The sequence below is a fragment of the Akanthomyces muscarius genome (genome assembly GCF_028009165.1).
Source record: "Akanthomyces muscarius strain Ve6 chromosome Unknown contig_15, whole genome shotgun sequence".
Lineage (NCBI taxonomy): Eukaryota > Fungi > Ascomycota > Sordariomycetes > Hypocreales > Cordycipitaceae > Akanthomyces > Akanthomyces muscarius.
Genome location: NW_026611615.1, coordinates 684,657 through 712,644, shown reverse-complemented (window position 1 = coordinate 712,644; position 27,988 = coordinate 684,657). Strand labels below are relative to the sequence as shown.

Genomic DNA, 27,988 nt, shown 5'->3' with positions numbered 1-27,988 from the left:
CGCGCCATGATCTCGCTTCCCCGCATCTTGACGGGAGTGTCGTGATATCTAGGCACCTACCCAACTGCGCTCGACAGGCAGCCGCGGAACCGGTAATACCTTGGGCACATTCCCTACCGCTACGAAGAAGACACTTGACTTCATACCGGTTGGAATCTCCACAGATACATCATGGCGTCCTTCTTCCCGTCATTTACAAGCTCTAGCATGCCCAAGCGGCTGCTGCGGTATGCGTTGTCGCGCCTGGAGCTGCTGGATGCCGACGCGCTGAATCTTGACAACCTCGACCTTGCACTCGGAAAGAATACCGTTCTGGAGTTTCGAGATGTTGGAGTCAAACTGGATGTATGGAAATCCCAGTAGCCATAGTGTGCCGCGCTAACTGACGCTGCGACAGAAACTCCAGAAGCTGCTCAGCCTCCCGCCCGCCTTTATCCTCCAGAAGTCCAAAGTTCTGTTGCTTCGAGTTACTATACCCATGGACTTTTATAGCAGTCCCATCGTCGTTGACGTGGATGGTGTCGATGTGCAGCTCAAAGTCCTCGCTCTCGACCGGACGCCGACCCATACGACTGCAACAACCGACACTGTACCGAGTGCCGTGGATCTCGCACAGTCTTTCCTCGACACTGAGTCTCCAGCCGAGCGCCGCAAGCTGCAAGACGCCCTAGATGCCGAATCGCAAGATCTCGGAGCGTCAGTTTCCATGAGCGAGGACGGAAGCGAGGAAGGATCCCCCACAGGTACAGGCCAGGCGCTATCTCTGCCTTTGTTCCTTGCCGACTTTCTGCAGGGCATACTCGACCGTATGCAGGTCAGGATCAGTGGAGTCAACTTTCAGCTGCACATGGAGACGCCGACCGAGCTCGGATCTAACCGCTTGGAACAAGTTACGTTCCAAATTTCCCTTGACAGCATAGACATTGAAGGAGTCACCACGCCATCTTCCGCGGCTAGCGATGCGCCCAAGATCGTCCCCAAGGAGGGCAAACGCCACATCTCTATAGACAATATCCAGGCATTCTTAATATCAGAGGCCAACATCTTCCCGACCCTCTCACGGTCTCCTTCGATGCTCTCGCCGTCGTCAACGTCGTCGCCGTTCATGACCCGCAATCCGCCCTCAAGAGAGCCTTCTGATATACCCCAATCCATGCTTCAGTCACAGCAGTCCATCAATCTTGAGCAGAGCTTCAGGGAACATCTTACCGAGGAGGCTGAAATCACCGAGTCTGACAATCCCCTTGGAGACAGTGAAGACGCCTTGGCTATTCCTTACGAGTTGGAGACAAACGACGACGAAAATCCCGCCACCCCTAGAGCCTCCATTTACCACGATTTCGGAGACTCAATGCATTCCGACAGCGATGAAGAGCCTGCATTTTCAGTTGCCAACTCTCAGCGAATAGAAACATCGCAGTCGTCAACTTATATGACACCCTCGGGATTCATGCGAGAATTGCCTTTCCGTCCTGCGAGTATCCAAATGCAACCGTCTGGTCTTGGTTCAGACAAATCGCAGTCCGATGACCTAGAAGAGTCGCGTCTCTATAGCCACGAGGAAGCTGAAAGCATGTACATGAGTGCTTTTTCGCACGGTGTTGCGCAGTCACAAGTAGTGCAGGAGATGGCGGAGCCCATCACACCACTTGAAGTGCTCGAACAGAGCGCCGAAGATGTTGTTGCCCGCAAAGCAGAATTTGTGGTTTCACTTGAACCGTTGCAGTCTGAGACCAAGTCAGAAGTGGAAGTTCTTTCTGGCAAGGCAGAAAATGAGCCTGATGACAAGGTAGAACTGGTGTCCGAAGAGCTGCGGCAACCGTTCGCAGATATTACGTCTATGCCCGGTGCGTGGGGCGAAGAGTCAGCTTGTGAACCAGGGCAAGACACCCCTGAGGCTACCGTAACGGCTGCTGCTCTACCTGAGCCCATTCACGAGAACGTTGCAGAGTCAGCCCCCAAGAAGGCCCCTGCAGGCGAGCCAGAAAGTATTGGCGATGACAATATTGCACCAGAGGATGCACCAACACCAATGGGACCAACCAAAGTCGTTAAGAAGATTCTCGAGCTTGAGAAGCTGTCTATATATGTGCCATCTTCGCACCGGCATATTGAAATCCATACGACGGGCGACGAATCCACGCCGCATCTCGCCGCATCGATGACTCGGTCTATCTACCCCCAGGCTCCTGGAGCCTTCTCGGTACAACTTCCCGAATCTCAGACGGCAAAGAAAGAAACCACGGCGACGCAGCTCGATGACACACTAGAAATTGTCATGTCACCAATGACAATCAACTTCGACGCTTCCATCGCATTCCTGCTTTATATGATCACCACAAAGCTGCTCAGCTCCGTCACAACCGATGCCCCGCAAAAGACGTCGCGATGTGCTACCAAGAAAGACGAAAAAGGAAACCGGCAGTCACCAATCAAAATTTCCCTCAAGCAGCTTTCTCTCAACTTTTTGAATCATCTGAGTGGCATTGCAGATACCGCTGATAGGTTCCTGGACCCCTCTGCCTTTGACTTCAGACAGGAGGTCTTGCTCAATTTGACACTGAAAAACCTGGCTGTGTCAAGGACTGTGGCCTCGCCCGCGTCCTCGAAAATTACAAACGCTATTTCGTATGAAACCACAATTGCGCTTGAACGGCTTCGTCTTGGGTATGCGGACGGCGATATCATCTCGTTTGAGGGTGGCAAGTCGATGAGCACTTCTATGCGCGATACATTCTTGTCGGCTGGCAGTGATCTTGCGATCAAAATTCTAGAGTCTCCAGAAGGCATTCGCACGGAAGTGGAAACTCTAGCGCTTGTATTTCAGCTGGAGCTACAACGCCTGGACGAGACATTTAGCTGGTTTGGTGGTCTGAGCAGCTTTCTTAACATGAGCGCCTCGATAACGTCGAGCACGCCGCCTTTTAAGACGCCGCCCACACCGCAGATGAAGCCTCGCGGCGTGCGCTTCGATACACCAATTTATCCGGAGGACAAGTCGGTGGCGTCTAGCAACAAGCTCAACGTTCGGATTGGCGGCACTCGTATCAATATTCTCGGCAGGGAGTGCAGTATCTCATTGGAAAGCAACGCCTTCAAAATTGTCAGCAGAGATGAAGGCATTGGCATTACATGCAACCGCATTCGAGTATCTGGCCCCTACATTAAAGGCTCCGAGGCGGAACCTGCTATCAATACGGAGATCAGCGGTATTCGTCTAGAATTCTTGACTGCGCCGAATAATTCAGATTTGGAGAAGCTGCTCGAGCTCATCATCCCGTCTAAGGTCAAGTATGACCATACAACTGACGAAATTATGGTCGATACACTGCTACGACAGCGTCGGAAGGGCTCTGTGCTCCGGGCCGCTGTAGATGTCGTCAGCTTCCGCATCAAAAATATTGGCCAAATGGCAGTGCTGCCCAACCTGGCCGAGGAACTTGCTAAGCTATCTACCGTTGCCAAGTACCTGCCCGAAGATGACCGGCCGGGTCTGCTCACCCTGGGAAAGATCCAACGTATCAGCGGCAGTGTCGACGTCGGTGGTGCTCTTGGCTCCTTCACTGGCGGAATTGAAGAGTTGGAAGTTAGTCATATCACGCTCCCCTCGCTCGTTGCCTTGTCTGTCGGCGGTGTCTCTGTCAGCAGAAACAAAATGGAGGAGCTGGTCAAGTGCACGCCATTTACCGCCTCACAAGAAATACCAAGTCGCGGGCCTGTCTTCATGGCTCGGATAATTGGCGACGAGATTGAACCGACTATCAAGTTGAAGCTCCGATATCTTGTTGTTGAATACCGTGTGCACACGATCATGGACCTGCTTGGTCTCGGCGAGGACACCACTCCACAAGAATTTGATGATTCACTCGCAGCCTCAGTAGCAAACCTGGGCGACCAGACTCACTCGGCATTGGCTCGTCAGCCTCAGTCACCCAGTCAGTCATCCAAAGGAGCGAAACCAACGAAGCTGGACATTGCCTTTTCTGACTGCCTGATCGGCCTCAACCCATTGAACCTGCCGTCGAAGCTCACGATTGCTCTGACCGACGCTCACTTGGATGTTATGCTGCCCAAGGACAATCAGATGAGAGCCTCATTCAATATTAACAAGGCATCCCTCCTCCTTATCGATGACTTATCAACCGCTATTGACGAGCCTGCACCTGTCAAGATCAAGCGACCAACATCATCCGTCACATCTGCCCTTGTTACGGACATGTGCTCCATGGGATATGTAGATATCTGCTACATTTCCTCGGCCATGGTTGTGGTCAAAGTTGCTCCAGGCGAAGATGGTGGGCAACAGGTGGCTGTGGATCTTAGAGATGACTTGCTTGTTCTGGAGACCTGCGCCGACTCTACTCAGACGCTGATCACGCTCGCGAACGCTTTGAAGCCTCCGACACCACCGAGCAAGGAGAACAAGTATAGGACCAATGTTGTGCCGGTCCAGGATCTCCTGGCCTCAATATCTGCGGAAGCATTCGGTAGATCCGAAGGCGATTATGACTTTGACCAGGACTTTGCTGGTGCGCAAGAGTTGGCTGGCAGCGTTTCGGATGCCGGCGGGAGCGAGACTTCGTTCCCCGTCGACTCACAGTACTACGGCACTGCATCGACGGGCGAGGAGCTGTTTGATGCCACTAAGAGCATGCTATCCGAGGGCACTCGAATGGAAGAAACCACCGAAGGCGTTCTACTCACTGGGTTTGATCCGACCATTAGTCAGGGCTCGGTGGATAGCGAAGAGCTCGAGATACACGACAATTTTTATGGTCAAGACGCTGCTGGTGAGCAGGCTGCCAAGGTCTGGAACTCGTCAAAAAACACATACGATAGTGCGCCTTCCACGCTTGTCAAATGCAGTCCCGTCAAGGTCTCAGCGCGAGACGTTCATGTCATCTGGAATCTGTTTGATGGGTACGACTGGCAGCACACTCGGGACACCATCAGCAAAGCCGTGCAAGAAGTTGAGAACAGAGCCATGGAGCGTCAATCTCGTACTATCAGCGCGCAGATTCAGGAGGAGGAATTTGACGATGGCGAAGCTATTGGCGACTTTCTATTCAACTCGATTTATATCGGCATTCCTGCGAATCGCGACCCCCAAGAACTGTCCAGAGCAATTAATGAGGGGCTCAACGACGCCGCGACTGAGACCGAGTCAGTTGCTACCACGGCCTTTACTACAACGACTAGCCGTGGTATACGACGCCAGCAACACAAGCCCAAGCGTCTGCGGCTTAGCAGAAGCAAACACCACAAGGTCACATTTGAGCTACAAGGTGTGAACGCGGATCTTGTGGTGTATCCTCCAGGATCTGGCGAAACACAGAGCAGCATTGATCTTCGTGTGCAGAACCTGGACATTTTTGATCACATCCATACGTCTACGTGGCGAAAGTTTGCCACATATGACCAAGATCAAGGCGAGCGTGAGATGGGTACCAGTATGGTGCACCTTGAAGTTTTGAATGTCAAGCCGATTCTAGAGCTTGCAGCTGCGGAAATCGTTCTCAGGGCTACGCTCTTGCCATTGCGGCTGCATGTTGATCAGGATGCGCTCGACTTCATCACACGATTCTTTGAATTCAAGGACGACAAGGTGCCGGTACACGCTTCACCCAGCGACGTACCGTTTGTCCAGCGAGCCGAGATTAACAACGTATCGGTAAAGCTCGATTTCAAGCCCAAGCGCGTCGACTATGCGGGACTCCGATCAGGACACACCACCGAATTTATGAATTTCATCGTCCTGGAAGAATCTCGCATGATTCTGCGCCATGTTATCCTCTACGGCGTGTCTGGATTTGATCGTCTTGGTAAGATGCTGAATGACATTTGGATGCCTGATGTGCGGACAAATCAGCTACCTGGAGTGATTGCTGGACTGGCACCTGTGCGGTCGCTTGTTAATATAGGCAGTGGCTTCAAGGACTTGGTCGAGATTCCGATTCGCGAGTACCAAAAGGATGGACGAGTTTTCAGAAGCATCTCCAAAGGCGCGACAGCATTTGCACGGACTACTGGTACAGAAATTGTCAAATTGGGAGCCAAGCTTGCTGTAGGCACACAATACGCCTTGCTCGGGGCCGAAGACATGCTCGCGGAGAAGCGCACAGACGAAGGCAACTGGGATGACGATGAATTGGATGAGGAAGAAAAGAAGCAAATCTCACTCTACGCTGACCAACCCACCGGCGTCCTCCAAGGAATTCGAGGAGGATATCGATCACTGGCGCGTGACGTCAATTTGGCGAGAGATGCCATCATTGCCGTGCCAGGGGAGGTGATGGAAAATGCGTCGGCGGCGGGCGTCGCCAAGGTCATGCTGAAGCGGGCGCCGACTATTATTTTCCGCCCGGCCGTCGGCGTCACGAAGGTAATCGGGCAGACGCTCATGGGTGCCACCAACGCGATGGATCCGAATAACCGAAGGAGAATTGACGAGGTACGTTGTTCTAATCCTGACAACTGATGAGTACTAACAACTAGCAGAAATACAAGCACTGATTTCCAGTTTGACTCCTTGTGCACGAATGCAACGACTTGATTTTCAACCAGCACAGTCTATTGCAATAGAGACTACCAGTTTGTTTTCGTGTGTTTCTGTTTTGCGTATCATGGCTGGAGTTCTGTATCGGCGTTGGCGTTTGCTTCCTTTGAAGATATCTCGGCATATACTGTTTTGGTAACTTGAAAGCCAAGAATGGAACGGGCGTCTACCCGTATTCTCATAGTACTAGATTAGAGTAGATGAACAATGACGGTACATATCAAGTTCAATAGCCTGAGTGTGCCTGTAATGGGCGCATACCTCAATGATAGGCGTAATTGAGAGGATAGTCTCGGACCGAGATATTTACTAGTTATGCTAAGCTGCCGTGTTGAAGGGACCACAAACCAGCCTTGATATCGTAAATTACACCAGGTCTTTGCAGATGTGCAACGTAAGTCGTTGAATTGTTCTATGCTCTAGATATCTCATAATACGTACACGGCGCTCTCTATACTTTTCGCATTGCAACAAACCCTCGCCCTTCCCAACTCGGTTGCCTTAACTCCGCGAGATCGTGCAACAATGGGGTCGATCAATAACCATCCGCTATTCCTCTCATCTTCTCATCCTTCTTTCGCTTCTGATTCGCCGCCACCCACCACTGATGCGTCTCATCCTCGCCCGTGTAATTGCCCTGCTCGTCCACCTCATTCCATGGCTTCGGGCTCAGGATATAATGCACGTTTTTTACCTCGTCATCTCGCCAGATATCGTCGTGCACGCCTTTCCTGCGCATCGTCTTGAGCGCATTGTACACATACGGCAAGGCCACCCAGCGGTCCCGCCACAGCTCCGACACGACCTCCTGGTCAGGAAAGTACATGTCGTGGCCATCCTTTTCAATCTTGTCGACAATCTGCTGATACAGCGCCTTGGACGGGCGCAGCACCGCCAGTCCGCCGTTCATCATGGCCACGGCTCGCCCGCGCGGATCCGCGCCTTCGCGCTGCGCGTTCTCCGGATCGGCCGCTTGGCTCGTAAATGCGCAATTCTCCTTGACCCACGTCTTAGGGTAATGCGACCTCTTCAATGGATTGCATGCGCAGACATGACTGGCGGCAAAGACTCTTGCCGACGTTTCTTTCGTTCCGTTCTCGCTAAGCGCTGGGTCGTCGAGCGGGATATCCATGAGCTCGTCCATGTTGCGCACCACGAGCATGTCTGAATCGAGCTGCACGATGCGGTCGTACTCGGCGAGGGAAAACGTGGCGAGCTTGGTAAATGTGTCAGCGAAGCGAGGATCGGCGGAGAAGTCGCGCGAGCCGGCCGACGGGGTGAGGTGGTCGACACGCTGCGCGGGAACCCCCCGAGCGGCGAGGGCGGCGAGCCCAGTGGCGGGAAAGGTGTCAGTGTATAGCGCGAGGAGAGGATAGGCGGATCGGACTTGGAGGAGGGAATGGTGCAGGGTGAGGACGCCGGCGAGGTAGTCGAGGTTGGTGATGAGCGTCGCCCAGACTGTATTTTTGCGACGGTCAGCGGAGGGCCGGGATTCAAGGGGACGGAATGGAGGAACTGACCTTTGTCGGAGGGGGCAGCTCTTTTACGCCCGGTCTGCGTCATGGCGACGGCGGTAATGCTACTCGCAGGTAGCAGAAAGTATGTATGGGGAAAATAGAAGAGAAAGGCGTGGGAATTCGCAGCGCGGGTGGCATTTCTCTCATCGGATTTTTAAGTACCACAATCTTGATGCGCCAGTGACGTGCCCGATGGCGGGGTCCTACGACTGGCTGACGCGCATCGAATCTGGTGCTGTCGATTTTTGGATGCGCCACACAAGTTAATTTTGAGGAGCCGATCGGTGTGACACTACGGATAGACGGACCTGAATTAGGGAGGGAAAGGGATATTGAGCAAGCACTTCGCCAATCGCTTGTCTGTATGCCAACGTGCCATCTCTTCTGCACGACTAATTACTAGTATTCGTTGATGCTTCACAGTTTACGCGAAAACAGCGAGGAAGAACCGGCAGAACTGAACGCACGCTGCCGTCACAACCCAGGTACATGGTGCTGTGCCTACCTACCCAGGTATCCATCAGACGCACGGTTTATCTGTATCCTGCGCCGTCAGACACTCTGGGACGCTGGACAGGGCGGACACCCCCGAAATCTAAGCCTTGGAACGTCACCCGCCTCAGCCTCAAGGCCATTCGGAGACGGCATTACTTATGAACCAACTTTTTGGCAAGGCTAGATGGTTCAGTTTTGGTGATTGACTTTTTACTGAACCGGGTTGTCAGGCTGCCAGGAGTATACTTTTGTACATCACTCACAACCTAACACCCCGAGACAACCACGAGAACCAATCCCTGGAGCAACCCACTGATGCGTGGAGCTAGCCAGCCTCATTTGTAGCACGCTTCGGACGTTTCCTTGCTGAGACAAAACGAACTCCGATTTTCCCTTTTCCCACGACTACAGACGCGCCTTGTGGAAAATGCCGCACATCACTCCCCCGTCGGACGTGTCGCCGGGCGTCATGGTCACCGGCGTAGATCCTTCGAATGCCGGCGCTGCCGGAACCAGCATCCAATTGTCAACAATAAATGCTGCCTTCTTCCCCTGACAGCTGATTCATAAAATGTACCTCCATTCATATTGCGCGACAGCATGAAATTCTTCATCGTTATTCCCACTCTTATTGGGGCCGTCCAGTCTCTTCTGGTCCCTAAAACGCAAGGCCCATACTCTGTTGCATCCAAAGTACAAGATCTCACCGATGTCAGTAGGCTAGATCCATATGCTCCCACGGGGAGATCAGCCTTCCGCCGCATTCTTATTTCCACCTTCTTGCCCTTGAACGCGAGCCGGTTCCCCTGTTCTCCAGAAGTGGTTCCTTACTTGCCTCCAGAAACAACGCGTGTGTACACTCAGTTGGCGGTAGGCATGGGACTGCCTGCCGCCTTCGTCAGTGCGTTTGAGGTTGACTACTGTAAGCTACCACCGGCTGCAGCTTGCAAGGATTCCAAGAAAGGTGTGGCATTTCCTGTCGCCATCTTTTCGCCGGGCCATTCAGCTTCGAGGCTTTTGTACACGGCACTTGCGCGCAGCCTAGCAAGTCGCGGCTACGTCGTCATCACAATCGATCACCCACACGACGCGGATATTGTTGAATTTCCCGACGGCACCGTCATTCGCGGTCCCGACAACACGACATCCGAGAGTGCCATACTCCAAAACCTACAGGTAAGAATCGTTTGCGAGTATCGGGGACAAGCGCTTACAGCAAAATAAAACAGGTTCGAAGCGGAGATATTTCCTTCGTCATAAATCAGCTGCACAACAGGACTATGCTCAGTCACTTAATAAAAGGGTTTCCTCACCAAGTCGACGTCTCTAGCATCGCCGTCTTTGGCCATTCCCTTGGAGGCGCCGCCGCCGCCGCCGCCATGCTTACCGACAGCCGCATAAAGGGTGGCTTGAATTTTGATGGTGAAATACATGGCCCAGTAGTCGCCGATGGACTGGCCAGACCATTCGCCTTGGTCAGCTCGGCGGCAAACAAGGGATCACCAGCCCTCGAAAATTGGAACCCATTCTGGGACCATCTCAATGATACCCGAGTCGAGCTAACCATCTCCAACACTACCCATGTTTCTTTTCTAGACATACCCTTGCTCCTTACAATTTTCCCTCTCCCAAGCGAGCTGAGGCCCAAGATAGAAGCCGCATTCGGAGCCGTTGACGGGAGACAGATGGAGAAGATCGTTGATGGTATCTTGACGGCCGTTTTTGACGTGCTATTTCGGGGTTGGGTGGTGCCGTTGTGCGACTTAAAGCGCAAGTTTCAAGAAGTATCCATTGTGCGAAGTTCTTTGCCGCAGTCCTGCTCTGCGTGAGGCCTGAGAGCAAAAAAAGAATCTAACTACCAAGTCCGCAACAGTTGATTAGTCGAACGCTTTACTTTCTGCTAGAAAGAAGGGTTGTTAACAGGGACTGGACCGGGGGCAATGAGAATAGACCTGAGAAGCAGATAACAAAAGGACGCGGCGAACGGCTCCGAGTAAGATACTTCGAAAGGCATTCATTTTAGCCCCAACGCTCTCATAGAATCTTTCACACAGTATTTGGCCACTCCTTGACAGAGACTTGTTATTATTTCAGCAAAGCGTGGGGGCTACACCGCAGCAGCATACGCATCTTCTCGTGTACAATTAGTCTCAAGTGATTCCACTCTAACCAGGCAGCGCCCAAGGGGAGCGCTATCGCGTCCTTATAAGCTGATCGCAATAGTATGACAATTCCGTGTGAGGGCGAAGAGAGAGCTGCGCAAAAAGCGGCACGCATGAACTCAAAGGCGGATGCGCGAGCGACGGCCCAACTACGTCACTTTGTTTTCCCAATGCTACACGTGCGCATGGCTGGCCACTCAAAGAAAAATCATCGAGGGCTGCCTGCGATCCTCCTGACCAGCAATATTATGCACGCCCGACAAGGCATTTTCTGCCTTGCCTTCACGGTGGCGTGTTTACCGAGCGCTGCAAGCGGGGTCTTGGCAGGCGCGTTCCGGACTGTTCGCGAAGCAAAGCGGGTTTGCTGGTCCTACTGCTAGTTACTGTGTAACTAGTTATCCTGTATCATGTGCACCTCACCAAGACAAAGGCACCCCCCCCCCCGTTTATTCGCCGATAGCTATGCATTTCTCCGAAAAGTGGCTGTGTTACGTTTCGCTTGGCTCTTTGCTTTTATTTACTCACCTTTGTCCTTCTCGAACGACGAAAAGGAACATAATGACATCGACCCTGACCTAAGTACGGATAGCGCTACAGACATCCTCACCTAGTTACTCCTAGGATGGGCACCCAGCGCGGCACCCAAGGCTCACCAACACAAGCAGCAGGTCGCGACGACCTACTGCAACAGCGCCAGGAGCTGCTCAACCTCACATACAAGCGCGGCCAGTTCGCCACCTGTCCCGCGTGCCGACACGGTAGTACTACAATAATCGCCAAAGAGCGCCTTGCAGGATGGCGGTTGGTCTTTTATTTCATTCACCCAGCTTCACATCCACGATCGCCGGCTAACTGAACGAAACTAGATACGCAGCCGGCACGGCCGTGGCCATCATCTTTGCGCCCCTCACGCTCGGAATTATGCTCCTTGTCCTCCCATTACTCTTTAAGCCGCAGTTCGCAATCCATTCCTGTCGGCGTTGCGGCCTGCGCCTCGCCATCACTACCGGCGGCATGAGCGACTTTGGTTTCACGATTGCCGCCGACGTCTCCGAGTCCAACTTTGCGCCGGCCGAGGACGACTGGCGACCCGACTTGGCGCGACTGCCAGGCGGCATGCGCGTGGCGCGGTCTCCCCTGGGGCCACGACCGGAGATTACGGAAAAGGAAATGAAGACGTGCAGTCAGCGCTTCGCAACTTTGAAAGCCAGGGCGCGAATAAAGCTCGTATCTGATGATTGGCTCTGCGGTACAGTCAGGTGCATGGAGATGACTGGTGCTGATAATCCGCCGACTGCGCGAGAGTTAGAGGAAGGAGAAGGAGAGGTCTTTTGTCAAATTTACCTCAATAGCGTTGACGACCTCGGCTCGTACAACAATTCCAACCCACACATCATAGTCAGCATGCGAGCTGCAGCAGCAGCCCGTTTGCCAACAGCATCAGACAGGAAGCAGCCACCGCCACCACACACCGCGGCCAACAACGACGATTCGCAGCCCTTCGAATTCACCGAAGCCTGTCGCATCCAATTATTCCCTGGTGACGACTACTCCGTCCACTTCTACCTCCCCTCAAACGCCCCTCCGTCCTACTCGTCGTCCTCATCGTCCTCATCCCCGCCGCCTGTCGTCAACAGATCTCCCGTCTCGAAGCGCTTCCGCACGCAGTTCTGGGGCGCCATGCCCATATGGCGCTGGAAGTCGTCCGAGGGCAATCTTCTGTGGGTCTCGCGGCGGTTCCGGGACGCAGAAATGACGAAATTGGATGATAGGCTGTGCCTCGTCGACGACTACGAGCGGATATTGGCGTCCGTGGACGGCTGGCTTAGTAGGCGAATTCCTGGTGTAGTCTCCTCCTCTGATGGCTCTGGTGGCATGCTGCGTGAGTGTAGGCTGAAGCTTTATGCTGATTTAGACACTGGAGTGCTGGGAGAAATATTGGGCAGCTACTGTGCGCTCCTTGCGCAGGTGAGAAGAGCCACCAAGGTACTGGAGAGAGAAGACCGGGAGAAGCGCAGTGCAACATATTAGCTCAGTGAGCATCACTCAATTTCGCCTCTTCAAGTGCATTCTTGCGTCCAAAGTTTCGTGAGGGCTATCTACTATGCACGTAAATACAGTGCGACTGGAAGTAAGGAGTACATGCATCCGGGCCAAGGAAGTCGCGTAGCCTTGCATCAGGAAGTCTCGCGACCCCCGAAACATAACCTGGGTTGGTTTGGGACTAATCATTGGGACTGCCAGCTGAGCCTTTGGGCTCGGACAGCACATATAGCGGGTAGTCTACCCTTGGCCGAAGTTGTCGTATATGTCTATGCCGTGGCTTTTGAGTCGAGAATGCCCGCTGCCGTTTACATGCGCGCCCTCGCTGCTAAAGGCACGCCTTGTTTAAATCGCTCTCGTGAAGGATAATCCAATTCTCTCCTAAGGTTGCTTTTTCCATTTGTCGTTCGTACGCCATCAAGACAGAAAAAATGAGACTAGTAGCCGTGAAGCGACGAAATTCCACGGCTGCTTCAATTGACGAGGTTTATAGCATGTTGACCATTTGTTTTGATTCATGAATTGACTAATCACAATATGCTAATTATTTGATTCGGCACCTTCATGCTTGGCGAGTCAAGGAAAAAGTGCCCAGCATAGCCACTAGGGAAAAACCTCATCTTCTGGTCCGGGGGGCGTGGCGTTGCGGAGTTGGTGGGTGTGCAGGCTTAACTCAAGCCATCTGCCTGCCCACGCGCTTTATTATCGGCGCTTCTCGCCACATTCTACTCGGGAGGCTTCCCAGGTGGTGCTATCAGGTTAGAGCCATCAAATGGCAGTCTTTGTACCTGCGTGCATTTGCCTGGGGTCTTCTCGCCGTTGAATCGAGCATCGATCCAAGCCAACCATTCCGCCGCTGCGCCGATCACCACAGGAGAGTGATCTAGAGCGGCATACTCGCTCAAATGAACCTCGTTCGAATCACTGCAGGCTTGCTGCCACGACTCGTGTGTGACTTGCGGAACCACAGCGGTGTCATTGAGACCCTGCACGACCAGCATCGGAGCTGACGTGCGGCCGCCAGACGCTGGAGCCATCTCGGCCTGCCATCTCTTGAGCAAATTTAAATCAGTGGCAAGGCCTTTCTCAATGATAATTTGATCTCGAGATAGGCCAACACTGATGGTTCCTTGAGCTGCGAGGCAGGGCTGCGCACTATCCGCAATGGCCATTCTTTGCCGCTGGATGTCGCCGAGCATAGTGAAGTTGTAGGAGGGCGAGAATCGCTGAAGCACTTTGGCCACAAGGGTCAGATAGCCGGATTGAAGGATGAAATTGATGTGGTTTCCAAGCATATCTGCAATCTTGACCGCTGCGGCGAGAGAAACAGTTCCGAGATATGCCTTGTCTGCCTTGACAAACCCACTCTCTGCTAGTTTCCACACGGCACCGCCGCCCTCCGAATGGCCCACAGCCATCCATTCATTTGTGAATATCTGGCCCATAGCCTTTCTCGCCGCTGTCACGGAATGCACAATATCTTTTACCTGGACTGGAAAACTGCAGTATTTGTGCTCAGTTTCGTTGTTTCCCGGGCCAGCATAATCCGTAGCAACGACAGCGTATCCTCTTTGAACAAGGAGCTGCACTGTCATAGTCATATAGAGCCGGGCCATTCGATGGTGCGCATCCAGTGTATACACCACTCGTGCCATGAGCATAGGCGACAAGTGGGAACAAGCCTGCAGCAGAGGAGTCATTCTTTGTGGATTTCTTCAACTGCACTGGCGCAAATGGTAGGACAATAAAACCGGTGGCGGGTACAGAGGAGTTGTCAAGATCCTGAGATGTGTACTGTATGCGGTACACGGTCGTCCCGGGCTTGACCAGCAAGCCGGGAGTCTTCGGGTCCAATGGTTGTAGCTTCAAAAGGTCGCCGGGACTAGAGCCCGAGAAGTTGCTTGCAGTTAGGAACCATTCGAAGTCAAAGTCACGCCCAAATGTATCAAGATCCGCGGCATTGGCTTTGTTAAGGGTTTCCAGACATTTATCGTCACAACCGTTTGCGGTGGCAAACTCGGCCGTGAGGTTGAAATTGGAGCCTTGTCGTGCAACCGAAAGACCCAATATCGCGAAGTAGAAGAGCCTGAAAAGGTTTCGCATTTCCAAAAGGGATATGGTGGAAATGGAGGAGGTATGCACGGCGGAAAAGTTCAATGACGCGGCGTACTTGTTCAAGGTCAAACGAATAGAGGAATTTGGAGCTTTGAACGAAGTAACAAAAAATCTGGAGCTTCCCAGTCGTTGTATTTAACCAAGACTCTTGCACAATATCCGTGCTGGCCTCCCTCCTTGTCTCGAAGATGTCACACTTTGGACATGCCATTGCGAATCGTAGAAAATTGCCGTGGAAACTGCTGGATACGCCCGCATGTTTTAAAAGGTCCAAACTACCCTGATCCGCCATTGTGGGAGAAACTTTTTTAATTCGAAATAAAAATGTCCGTTGTCACCAAGCGTGCGTCGGGCATCCCATGTACTGGTAGCATTGGCTGGCCAGCCTCATGTCGCTTATCATCCGGTTACGAGAGCCGCCTTAACTCCGACCACTTTGTCCTTCTCTTTCCTTGTACAAGTAATGTTCCCGCCGATCAATTAATGCACTACCCCGGTCTACCCTGACCGTTAAGGACGAGCGGGGAAACGGGCGAAAACAATTACCACGGTTGGCAAAGGAACGCATGCTTTCAGGACGAATTCCGCATCGTTTTATCAAAGGCATGGAGAGATAATATCTTAATTATTGGCAACGGCCTAACCACCTGCTACTCAAATCCTTTTTAATCAGTTTAATTGTTGCGTGTCTACTATACTAGGTACGTGTAAAAGTATAAACGACGTAGTATAAAATGGTAGTAGCTAGCTAGGTGTAGGGTATAAGTGTAATAATAGCTTATTTACTAAGTTATAGTAGGTCTATTTTTTAGAGAGTAAGTTAGGCTTAAAGTTATAAGGTAATATATAAAGTAGTATTATAGGCGTTTATTAAAAGTAGAACTCTTAATAGTAAAACTATTATTTAAATTGATTAATAGAGATCTAAACTATTTAAACTAGTAATAATTCTTCTTTTATATAATAGTTTACCTTTTTATTACTTCTTTTAGATTACTAACTTACTTATTCTTATAATCTTTTTATAACTTACTAGTTTATTTATTTTAGTAATTTAATAAGATTATATAACTATAAAGCTTAATTAGAGAGCTTATAAGTATTATAAGACTATTCTTTTAAGTTACTTTTTTAATTACTTTATATTACTTCTTATTATTTATAATATAATACCTTTTCTTTATTAGTTTTATTTTTAAAACTATTAATTTTATTTTAACTATTTATTTAGTAAGTATAACTTATTAATAACTATAAACTAGATTAAATTAGTTAGTTTTAAAAAATATTATACTATCTATTAGATATATTATAACTCTTATTTACTACCTACTATTTTTAAATAAATAGTAATATAAAATATACTAACTAAGATATATAGGTAGTCCTAAAAGTACTTATCCTTTAGTTATAGTATAACTAGTTATAATAACTTCTTATAATATAATATACTCTTAATAATAGGGACTTTAATATTATAGGTTTTAGTTTAAACTTCCTCTTATATAAATATAATACTAAAATAGTCTAATTATAATATAGTTAATAAATAAGTGGTATAGATAAGTAAGTAGTATACCTTTATTATAAAACACTAAATTCTATCTTTATATTATAATTACTTAATAATAACTTATAAAAAACACTTTTATAAAAAGTAATATAATTCTTACCTTACTTATTATTAAAAAGTCACCTAAATTAAATATCTATAAAATAATAAAAATCTATAATATCTTTATAATAACTATTTAATATTAATATAATACCTAAAACTTATAATATAATTATATTACTAATTTAAAAAAGCTTACTAATTTAAAAAAAAAAGAGTTATAATAAAATATATTCTCTAATTAGATTTATAAAGCTTTTATTTTTAATATATAAATATAAAAGATATAATAAACTAACTATTAGCTAAATATAATAATAAATATATTAAAGTATATTAAATAAAAAAACTTATATAATTATAATTAGAGTTTATTATATATTTTTAATAAAGATATAATTACTAAAAGACTAAATATAAAAATCTAACTATTATTTATAATTAGTTTATACTTTTAAAAAATATAATTATAAAATATAATATTATAAAGTCTAATATTTATAATTTTAATAAAACTAGGTTTTTAATAAGCTTTATTATAATAAAAAGAGTTATTATAAACTCTAATTAGATTAAAAAAGTAAAAATAATATAGTTTAATAATAAAAAATAAGTTATTATAATTTAAATAGTAAATTTTTAAAACTTAATAATATTATTATATATTATAATAAAAAGCTAAAAATACTTTATATTTTAGTATAAAAATAAATACTTACTTTTAAATTACTATATTAATATAAACGTAAATAGTTAAATAATAAATAAAATTAGTATAAATTAAATTAAGTATTTTAATAAATATATAAAAGATTAAAAAAAGGGTAATTATTACTTTTTAATCTTAAATAGTTATAAAAGTTATTATTTAATTATATTTAAACTTTTTTATTAAAAAAAGAATATTATTACTTTTTATATATTTATATATTTTTCTTATATATTTTAACTTTTAAATATTAACTATTTTAGTTTATTTAAAAAAGCTTATAAATAATAAATTAAAGATTTTATAAAAACTAATATTATATATATTATTAAAAAAGATTTCTTTTTTATATTTTTTAATACTTTTAATAAGTTTATTATAAAAAAGATATTTAAAATAGTTTTTAAAATACTAAAATTATCTCTTTTAATTTTAAAAAGATTATTTTTACTTTAAAATTTAAATTTATAATATTAACTCTTTTAAACTTATATTTAAAATTAGTTATATTTTAAGTCTTTAGATATTAAATATAATAAATAAAGTAGTTTTATAGTTTTTAATTTTAAAAAAATAAATTATTAATTATTTAAATAGCTTTTTAACTAAAAGTTTTAATATATTTAATAGTTTTAAAAAAAAGTATAATAATTACTATATATAAGATTATATTTTTATATATTTAAATATAAAACTTTAAATTTATAAATAAACTAATTAGTAAATATTAATAAATTAAAAAAATAAAATTATAAACTAAAAGATTTTATTTTATATAAAATATAAGAGATTTAATAAAGTAAATAGATATAAATAGTTAAATAAAAAATAAAGTATAAACTTATAGTTATTATAAAGTAAAAGTTAGAATATATAATTAGTAATATAGTATATATAGTTAGACTAGATATAATATATATACTATAATTCTAAAAATATAAATACTAAGTAAAGTTATATACTAACTTTTAAAAATATTCTATATACTTTAATATTAAGATATTACTTTTATAAGGGTAGTATATTAAATATTAGTATAGTAAAAAGTACTTTTAAGTAATTAATTATAATCTTTAAGAATTAAGTTAATTTAGATTAAGTTACTTTATATAAGTTAATTTTATATTTTATATATTATAGTAAAAGCCTTAATAATAAGTTATTATTATAGGTTAAAAGAGAATACTTAAAAAGGTAATTTCTATCTATAAATATAAGACTTTATATTTAATTAATTATAGTATTTTAAAATATATATTATATTAAAAGAAAAAGGTTAAAATTCTATTATTTACTAAAAGGTATTAAACTTTTATATTTATAATATAAGGGTATTATAATATATATATATTAAATATATTATTTAGTATTATAATACTTATATTATAAATATAAAAACTAGTATAGAAGAGGATTTTAATTAGTTTTAGATATTTTTTAATATTATAGTTAAATTATTTATAATTAAAGGTTAAAAGGTTAGTAGAAATATAATACTTAATTATCTATCCTAATTACTTATTAACTATATTATAGTAATTATAATATTATTTAGTACTTTTTTAAGTAATAAAATATAAAATATAAAATAGATTTCTATTTTATTAGATAGTAATAGTTTATAATTAGTATCTATTTTTTTATTTTCATTTTAATAACTTTTATTAGTTAAAACTAAGTACTTATTATAATACTTTAAGTTTAAAAATAAAATTTAAAATAAACTCTCTTATAACTCTTTAATACTTATCCCTTTCTTAGAATAATACTAACTTAAAGTTATACTATCTTTATAGTAGGTATAATAATAAATTTAGGATTAAAAGCTAGCTTAACTAGTTATACTACCTTCTTATTACTATCTCCTTTTAATAAGCGAGCTTTATAATTAACTTAAAACTATATTAAAACTATTAAAGATATTAAAAAAGAGCTCTTTTTTTTAATCCTAATTTATATATAGGGCTATACTATTAACTTCCTTTATTACCTCTATAAGGTAAAGAAATATATTAACTTTAAGATATTTTTATTACTTTATATAAATTATAAAGTAGTATAAATTAAGTACCTATATTAGTATAATTTAATAGTAGTATAATTTATAATAGGTATAGTATAAAAGACTTTTTATTAGAGGATCTTTCACTACTATTAACTGTCTTCCTATTCCACGTATTATAGCTTTCTTATACACACTACCTACTATATCCACTACTTTTAGCTATTATCACGTAAAATAATCACTGTCTTTTATTACCATCTTTATTACCGCCTTTATAAGATGTCCTTTAAAGCAGTTTATTATCTTTTATAAAGCTAGTTCTAACTTTTATAAAGCTAGTTCTAACTTTTCGTCCACACACACCTTATAGCCTCCCTTAGAACTAAGGAGCTATAGGTATTAGAATGCAGACCTTCTAATAATAGTAGCGAGTTGCGGAGATTTTTCCTCTCTCCCAGGGTTAGGGTTACTTATGGGTCGTCGGCCGCTAACTCCTTCCTAAGGGTTTCCCTACCGCCGCCCTAGCACTACTCCTATCGCTCGGTTGCTAGAGGGTAGACTATGGTAGCAATGTTAGCGTAAGAGCGAGAAGATTCTGACCACAAAACCCAGGGGCGCAGGGCCCCTGCTGGTCCCATCAAAAGACCAGGTGACAACAGTTGTTAACGCGACCCAACCACGGCGTAAGCCTAGGCGCATCCGGCCATCATTATCGTGATCACGCTGCCAGATATCGACTAAGACAGACATATGCCATTGGGCGCGAAACTACTATGGCTGGAGGACAATTATGTGGAGGGATTACCCGGAAATATTCTGTTAAGAGTATCAGCGCGACTTGTCGCGGTCTGTGCAATCTACTCAGTGGGTGCAATTATATAACAGTAGTCTTTCGATAGCTCGATAGCACGTCTGAAACCTACTCTAAAGCGTAGTACAGTCGCTTATTACACACACACACATTTTAAAGAAACAGATCTACTGTGACTCAGTTTTAAGCTATCGCTACACTAAGTCTCTTCCAGTCTCCAACCCGTGACAGATACCTCCCTACTAAGCAGTTCAAAATTACTAAAACAGTTAGAAACGCCCCGAATACAAGTCTACCGGAATGATATTTTTGCTCCCTTACTGCCAGTATTTGTTAAACGCTTGCTTATATGCCGTCATCATATCTTCCTTGCGTAACGCTAGCCTGCGCAGTATACGTGCCCCAATCCGCACAGGTCTTGTTGAGCAGCTCGTAATCGATCAGCGCCCGTGCTTCTTCTGCCCGTTCCACAAACTGAAGCGCTAGACCCTGGTTGGCATGCCACCCAATGTGACAATGCATCAGCCAAATACCGGGATTATCCGCTTTAAAAGCCAGCACCAGATGCCCGGAACCAGGAAGTAAGGCCACATCACGACGCATTGGATTGGTCAGGCTGAAGAGATCAGTCGACTGGTTGAAAGTGCTAGAGCCTTGTGCCAAGATGGAGAAGTCGTGCCCGTGTAGGTGGATAGGGTGTGCAACAGCATTCTGAGCCTCAATAATAACATAGATCCAGCTGTCTGCTTGATCGAACGAAATAACGTGGTTGCGTCTGGTATAAGTGTTGTTGTTGTTGTTGTTGTTGTTGTTGTTGTTGTTGTTGTTGTACAGCTGAAGTAGGGTAGGATTCTTCCAATCGACATAGAATGATGTATTATTCATAGCCCAGAGGACGACACCTTCATTATTGCTGGGTGTAAGACTTACTGCTTCCTGATCGGACTGGTCTTGTGTGCCAGCGCTGAGCGCCACCTGGGGGATCAAGCTTGCCACTGGCTCATCAACACACGCGTCGACGTAAGGATACCCCGAGGTAGTTGGTTCTGATGGCTCGTCCCTATAGTATACTATGCCACGGACGTCGCTGGGATTTCTGCCACCAGCGCAAGACTTCTGCGGGATAGCACGCATCCAGAAATTATCGGCCACAGATTGCTGATCTGCTCTGACAACGATGTCGTATCTTTCACCTATTTGAGTAACATGATTAATCCTCAGTTGATGGTTCATTAGTAAGCCTTGATGACTTACCCATGCCAATGTTCAAGATCGTGGTATTATACGGCACAATGGGCACAAAGTCGGCTGCGATGACAGTCATCGTATGATTGTCAATGGTGAATTTGAACTGTGTATCAATGGCGCCATTAATTAACCTTAGTCGGTGCGATTTGTCTGCTGTGAATGAAGTGTTGAATCGATAGCCAACGAGGGTTCCAGAGTTGTTCCATATGTTGGTACCGTTAATGAGGCCGTTGTCTAAGGACGGCGGTCCAACTAACAACGCCGAGGAGTAGAGCTCATCCGCGGTCCGATGCGTCCAGTCCGATAACAAAATAGGACCTATGTCAATATCGTAGTTTGCAGTTGCCGGGCCATTGATTTTAATAGCACCAGCGGCACCATCCCAGGCTTGTAGACCAATGTGCGAATGATACCACGAAGTGCCGTACTGTGTGGCGCGCCAGGTGTAAGTCGTTGATCCACCCGCATAGATTGGGCATTGTGTAATGGCCGTTACACCGTCCATTTGGTTGGTGTAGTTTTGACGAATGCCGTGAAAATGAACCGATGTACCATTCTTCGACAGCGTAAGATTGTTGTTGATACGAACCACGACAGTGTCGCCCCAGTCGGCCTCAATAGTTGGTCCGGGCACCACGCCGTTAAAGGCATACACGGTACGCGGAAAGCCATCTGGTGCAGCAGTGATTTGGACCAAGTCAAAGGTGTACTCCTTCACGACGCCAGTATCGGGAACTTCGTCGTAGTAGTTTGTGTTGATGTCGAAATTGCACCACTGTGAACGAGTTGTTGCAGTGTTCCCAGAGCAGGCTCCACGGGGAAGCATGCTACTGCAACTGGCAGCAGAAAACAGAAAAAGAAGAAGAAAAACGATAAGATGCATACTGTGTGGTTTTCTCTGCCAGTAGATGAAGACTTTGTAGTGGAACTTTGTGACGGCTTGTAATGCCTGATGGAGTGGCTGGACAAGGACCTCTTGAGCTCCAAGACATCCAAATTGACAACACCTTTATATACATATCTCAAACAAAAAGGACCATCGTGTCTGCCTTGACTTACGCGATGTTTTAGAGTTTCTGGTATTACTAGTATCGAATCATCGTGACTAAGTTTATTTACGCGATGTTTTAGAGTTTCTGATATAACTAGTGTCCCATAGCTAGTTTTCGGCCCTCTCGGCTTTTTCGGCGCCCGACTGTTTCGTTTGCTTGTCTTTTGAGCTTCAAATTCTGCTGCTGCTGTCTTGGTCGGCGAGAAACTTAGACTCTATCAGGGCTGACGTGGACATGCTCCTCCCTGGGGTCAACGAGCGGAGCCACACTGTGGAGGATTGCCATTCTAAATGTCAAAGCGTATCAATAATGATAATATTGACGTGGGTGAATGTGGAGGATTGCTTTTCTAAATGTCAAAGCATATCAATAATGATATTGTTGGCGTAAGTAAATGACGAATCTGTATGAATAGAAGCCTTTAAGAAGTTTTATTTATTGGCTTGGACGTCCTCTAGTTCTGAACTAGAATGGCACTAACATCTGCTCATCTGCTCCTAGACAGTCTACTTTCTACGCTTCGTTCTACGCTTATTATCGTTCCATCAAGCAGAGCTCCAACCGGGAGTATGAAGTTTTCTTTGGGTCCTGAAATCTTTGGCTTCATTCTGGCTGCTGCTGCTGCTTTAGCTGCCGATGGTAGCTTTAACTTGCTTTGCTACACTACAAACGGGTCTTTTGGAGCTTCTGAGCTCTATTATAAAGATGGTTTGTTTTTTTCCATCTGATCAATACAGAAACATTAACCACGTATAAACAAGTATAGGATTCATCATGATATCGAATGTGACCTCTCCTTCGAACCTGACCTCCATTTACTGTAAGAGTGATCGCCATTTCTTTCTTCTCGGGATGGCTTGACATCATTCTAATCCGCCCTTTCCTCAGTTACCCGGGATCAGAACTTCCCCACTGCACCCTGGACGGTCTCTGCCAACACGACCAGGTCCCCTAACCCACAATTCGGCAACGGCAAACTCGCCCTTCCGGCGGATGACGACTTTACCCACTCAGAGGTGACTGTTACGAACAGTTCGACCGGGTCAGCGGAATTGCTTCTTTATGGGGGGACTGTCTTTGCCCATGTGAATGGCAGCCTCAAGAACCCATTCTACGCGGCTGCTACCGATGATGTGTACATTTGGCAGCTGCTGTGGAACCCAACTGATCCGAATGGCAAGGAATTTACCCCGGTGGTGTTGCGTGCGAGCATTGTGATGTGATCTGCCTACGGTTTTCGCATACCTAGCCTAATAGCGAACTACTCTGATAGATTTTCGCTGTATCGAATAACACGACATATAAATAATACTACTTAATGGCCTCAAAAATCGGCTATATATTTAAAAGGCAATCTTGAACTCTAGAATCCCTACGGGTATGTAGTCTGCACTGCTCGTATCGACAAAACATACATTCTGACCCTATTTATAATCGCTACGTATTTACTTTCTCGGCGACTTGCCCCGGTACGGCCCAATCACCAGACAGAAATTTTTAATTACCTAATCACAGTTACATATTCAAGTCATTTTTAACCAAAATAAGCTATTCCACAGCAGTTCCTCATTTTACCTATTATCTATAAGTGTTTATAATATATACGTAGATAGATGTACTTTCACCCCTTTTCTATTACACTTAGCCTTTAAACTTCTAATACTAAATTAATACGCTAATTATATTCTTCTTTAGTGTAGGTAAAAAAGACCCTTCTACTAATCTTATAGAAAGTGTTTAATATAGTATCTAAAGTAGGCCTAATCCCCACCCTACCTCTAATAAGTAATCTAGTATAACAAACTATTATAGCGGCACTACTCTACGCTATATACTACTATTACGCCTATATTAATTATTAGAATTACTTTTAATTATAATAATAGCTTATTTACTAAGTTATAGTAGGTCTATTTCTTAGAGAGTAAGTTAGGCTTAAAGCTATAAGGTAATATATTAAGTAATATTATAGGCGTTTATTAAGAGTAGAACTCTTAATAGTAAAACTATTACTTAAATTAATTAATAGAGATCTAAATAATCTAAACTAGTTATAGTCCTTCCTTTATATAATAGTTTATCTTTTTAGTATTTCCTTAAATTACTAGCTTACTTACTCTTATAATCCCTTTATAGCTTACTAGCTTACTCACTCTAATAATCTAGTAAGGTTATATAACTATAAGGCCTAATTAGGGGGGGCTTATAGGCGCTATAAGGTCGTCCTCTTAGGCCGCTTTCTTAGTCACCTTATATTACTTTCTATTATTTATAATATTAATGCCCTAATCTTTTACCTTATAGTCTAATAGTATAGGCGTTTATTATATCTAGCTATACTAGAGGCCTTTAACACTATAGAATATACTATTACTATAATATACTATAATTAATATCTACTTATAGAAAATCGATATATAGCTAATTTGCTATAATTAGAAGCTATAAAGGATTAGTAACTATAATATAAAGTATAAAAGAACTAATATAATATATAGGTATACGTATACTAATAAGATAATAAAATAACTGCCTAGTTATACTATATAAAGTGGCCTAAAGTGCTTTATAGTCGCCTACTAGATATTATTATAAGCTTTAGCTAGCTGCCTAAGTATATCTTAGATTAATATTCTAACAACTTAGTGCTTAGCTACTAGTTATAAAGGTACTAGGCTTTAGCCCACTATTATAACTAAGATAGTATAGGTTAAGTATTAGCTAGCTGAGCTTAGGGTTAACTTTACTAAGACCCTAGCTAAACTCTATACTAACTCTATATAAACCTAAACTACTATAAAATAAGAAGGGCTTACTATCTTCCTATTTTTTCTCCTTCTTTTCTTTAAGAGAGTTAATAATAATTATAACGCCTATTTATAGACGCCCTAAGGCTAGTCTATAATAATTAACTCTTTTTATTAAAAGAATATAAAATAAAAGACTACCTAACTTATAAGGAGCCTTTAAATAAATACTATTCTCTTTAAGAATAAAATAAAGTGTTATAAAAGTAAAACACACTTATATAAGCCTAAATAAAAGTAATATAAGAATAACTCTAAGCCTTATAAGGTATAAGGAATCTACCTTATTATACTACTTAAGCCCCCCTAATCTAACTAGGAAATAACACCTATATATCTAAAAGGAAACCTCTCTTACCTAAAGAGAAGTATAATAGTAAATTAGATTTATTTTAAGGTTAGAAAAAAATAATTAAGTATAAGTTAGAAATTAATATAGACTTTATTAGCCCTTTAAAGTCCTAATTTATATATATTTAAAATAACCTTAACTTAGTAGCTTAATAAAAAGTTATTATATATTTTAAAGAGGGCGGCTAATATAGTAATACTAATTTATATAATTTCTTTTACTATTTAAGTAGAGTGTTTAATAACTTATACTAATAGGAACTTACTTTAAATAGAATTAGTTAACTATAATAAGGGGAATAAAAGTCTTTCTTTAAGTTCTATATCTATTTTAAGTAATAGCTAGCCCTAATAGGAGGTCTATTATAGATAAATAAGATTAAACTAGATAAACTTTATTTTATACTTTTAGATACTATAAGATATCTTATTATTAGCTAGGGGGTTTTTAAAAGCTATTATAATATTACTATATAATAGTTATAATCCTTTATAGTTAACCTAAAATCCTACTAGATTAAAGTAATATTAAAACTACCTTTAAATAAAAGAAGTTAATATTATATTAATTATAAAGGGGACTTTATTATAATAGGAATTAATATACTCTTAATACTACTTTTAGTTACTATCTAAAATATCTAAGGGAATTTAGGGTAAAAGTAAACTTTATAGGTTTTAAAAGAAGTTATAAGGGTATAATAAGAATTTAGTACTTATTTTTAATATAAGTAAAATAGATACTATATTAAAGAATATAAGTTTATATAGGCCCTCCCCTTAATAGGTATTAATTAAATAAATACTAGTTTAGAATCTAATAAATTTACTATAAGTTTAGAAAATAATAAATCTTAAAGAAAAGTCTTTTTTTAAGATAATTAAAATAGTTAGTCTTAAATAATATACTAAATACTAAGTTATAAAATAAAATAGCTTAAAAGTAGGTAGAAAAAAGAATAAATACTTAACTCTTCTTAATACTAGCTATATTAGAGACTTTTACTTTATTTAATATTCTTATAGACTTAAGCTATAACTATTATAGAGCTATCTAAAAGGGTATAGTTAAGTAATTAGGCTTTTAACTTATACCTTTACTTATTAAATAAAATATTTAACTAATAATAAAGAAAAGCTTTAAGTTTATAATCTCTTATATAGTATAGGTAAGTATTAATATTAATAGTTAGTCTTTTTTAGTACTATTCTATATTATCTTTTTACTAACTTACTTTATTATTTTAAGCCTTTTATAATTAAAGTATTATAACTTAGTCCTAAATATAAGTATAAGCTATATATACCCTTAATTAACCCTAGACTAATAAATATATATACTAGATAAAAGGTTAAAGGTATAAAGATATTCCTTTTTTAATAAATACTAGCTTTATAAGGTATTAAAATATAAATATATAAAAACTAGTTAAGAAGTTTTAGTATTTATAATAAGTATCTTTAAAATTAACTCCTTATTATAAAAGTCCTTATTTTTTAGGAAATAGCTTCTAACTTAATATAAAGAATATACTAATCTATTTTTAGAAAATACTATATTAAGCTTTTTACTAAATTAACTAAGCTTTAATTATATAATTAATATTAAAAGAAAAGCTAATAAGATACCTAAATAACTCTTATATAGGTGTTTATACTAGATATTATATAAATAATTATTAGAGTTATATTAATAACTTATATCTTTATTTAATAAGGGCTAGATTTATATAAGTTCTTTATTAACTATAATACTTATTTTACTTATTAAAAAACCTAATAGTAAATAGAGATTTTATATAGACTATAAGGCCTTTAATATAATTATAAAGGAAGACTAATATCCTCTTTTACTTATTAAAGAGACCTTATATTTACTCTTAATAGTAAAATAGTTTACTAAATTAGATATCTAAATAGCTTTTTATTAGCTATATATAGCTCTTAGATCTAAAAAGTATATAGTGTTTTATATCTATTTTAGCCTTTTTAAGTAACTTATATATTTATTTAGACTTATAAGTACTTTTATTAGTTTCTAATATTATATTAACTAGGTTTTAAGTAAGATACTTAATAACTTTATATCTATATACCTAAATAATATAATTATTTATAGCTTAAGTATATTTAAAAAATATAAGGAAAAGATTAAGATAGTATTAGATAAACTAGTAAAAGCTAGACTATTTTTAGATATTAATAAGTATAAACTTTTAGTTATAAAAGTTAAGTACTTAGAGTTTATAATAAAGGTAGAGAAATTATTTAAACTAGACTTAGAGAAGATTAAAGCTATATAGTAGTAAGAGGCCTTTATTAAAGTATATAGAGTATATAGCTTCTTTAACTTTATAAACTTTTATAAGGACTTTATTTTTAATTTCTTTTTACTTACTAAACCCTTAATATATCTTACTTATAAGGGTGTCCTATTTATATAAAAAAGGTAAGAAGATGATACTTTTAAGTAACTTAAGTGTAATAATAGCTTATTTACTA

At 41.8% G+C, this 27,988-nt stretch overlaps 7 protein-coding genes across 7 annotated transcripts; 4 read left to right on the top strand and 3 right to left on the bottom strand.

The window, feature by feature from the left end:
• Positions 1-171: 171 nt before the first annotated feature.
• On the top strand, positions 172-6,513 carry LMH87_007963 (uncharacterized protein; the record flags this gene model as incomplete). Its single annotated transcript, XM_056201562.1, has 3 exons — positions 172-345; positions 398-6,451; positions 6,499-6,513. The coding sequence occupies 3 exons, from the start codon at positions 172-174 to the stop codon at positions 6,511-6,513; spliced, it is 6,243 nt and encodes a 2,080-aa protein (XP_056057834.1).
• A 578-nt stretch (positions 6,514-7,091) lies between these two features.
• Positions 7,092-8,119, bottom strand: LMH87_007962 (uncharacterized protein; the record flags this gene model as incomplete). The annotated part of the gene is made up of 2 exons (XM_056201551.1): positions 7,092-8,014; positions 8,077-8,119. 2 exons carry the CDS (start codon positions 8,117-8,119, stop codon positions 7,092-7,094), a joined length of 966 nt encoding a protein of 321 aa, XP_056057833.1.
• A 1,049-nt stretch (positions 8,120-9,168) lies between these two features.
• LMH87_007961 (uncharacterized protein) lies at positions 9,169-10,397 on the top strand (the record flags this gene model as incomplete). Its single annotated transcript, XM_056201540.1, has 3 exons — positions 9,169-9,233; positions 9,285-9,744; positions 9,798-10,397. 3 exons carry the CDS (start codon positions 9,169-9,171, stop codon positions 10,395-10,397), a joined length of 1,125 nt encoding a protein of 374 aa, XP_056057832.1.
• Positions 10,398-11,352: 955 nt separating this feature from the next.
• Positions 11,353-12,761, top strand: LMH87_007960 (uncharacterized protein; the record flags this gene model as incomplete). Its single annotated transcript, XM_056201527.1, has 3 exons — positions 11,353-11,531; positions 11,597-12,558; positions 12,646-12,761. The coding sequence occupies 3 exons, from the start codon at positions 11,353-11,355 to the stop codon at positions 12,759-12,761; spliced, it is 1,257 nt and encodes a 418-aa protein (XP_056057831.1).
• Positions 12,762-13,498: 737 nt separating this feature from the next.
• LMH87_007959 (uncharacterized protein) lies at positions 13,499-14,876 on the bottom strand (the record flags this gene model as incomplete). Its single annotated transcript, XM_056201516.1, has 2 exons — positions 13,499-14,265; positions 14,351-14,876. The coding sequence occupies 2 exons, from the start codon at positions 14,874-14,876 to the stop codon at positions 13,499-13,501; spliced, it is 1,293 nt and encodes a 430-aa protein (XP_056057830.1).
• Positions 14,877-20,373: 5,497 nt separating this feature from the next.
• LMH87_007958 (uncharacterized protein) lies at positions 20,374-22,102 on the bottom strand (the record flags this gene model as incomplete). Its single annotated transcript, XM_056201505.1, has 2 exons — positions 20,374-21,221; positions 21,283-22,102. The coding sequence occupies 2 exons, from the start codon at positions 22,100-22,102 to the stop codon at positions 20,374-20,376; spliced, it is 1,668 nt and encodes a 555-aa protein (XP_056057829.1).
• A 1,000-nt stretch (positions 22,103-23,102) lies between these two features.
• Positions 23,103-23,551, top strand: LMH87_007957 (uncharacterized protein; the record flags this gene model as incomplete). Its single annotated transcript, XM_056201494.1, has 2 exons — positions 23,103-23,148; positions 23,217-23,551. 2 exons carry the CDS (start codon positions 23,103-23,105, stop codon positions 23,549-23,551), a joined length of 381 nt encoding a protein of 126 aa, XP_056057828.1.
• Positions 23,552-27,988: the final 4,437 nt, after the last annotated feature.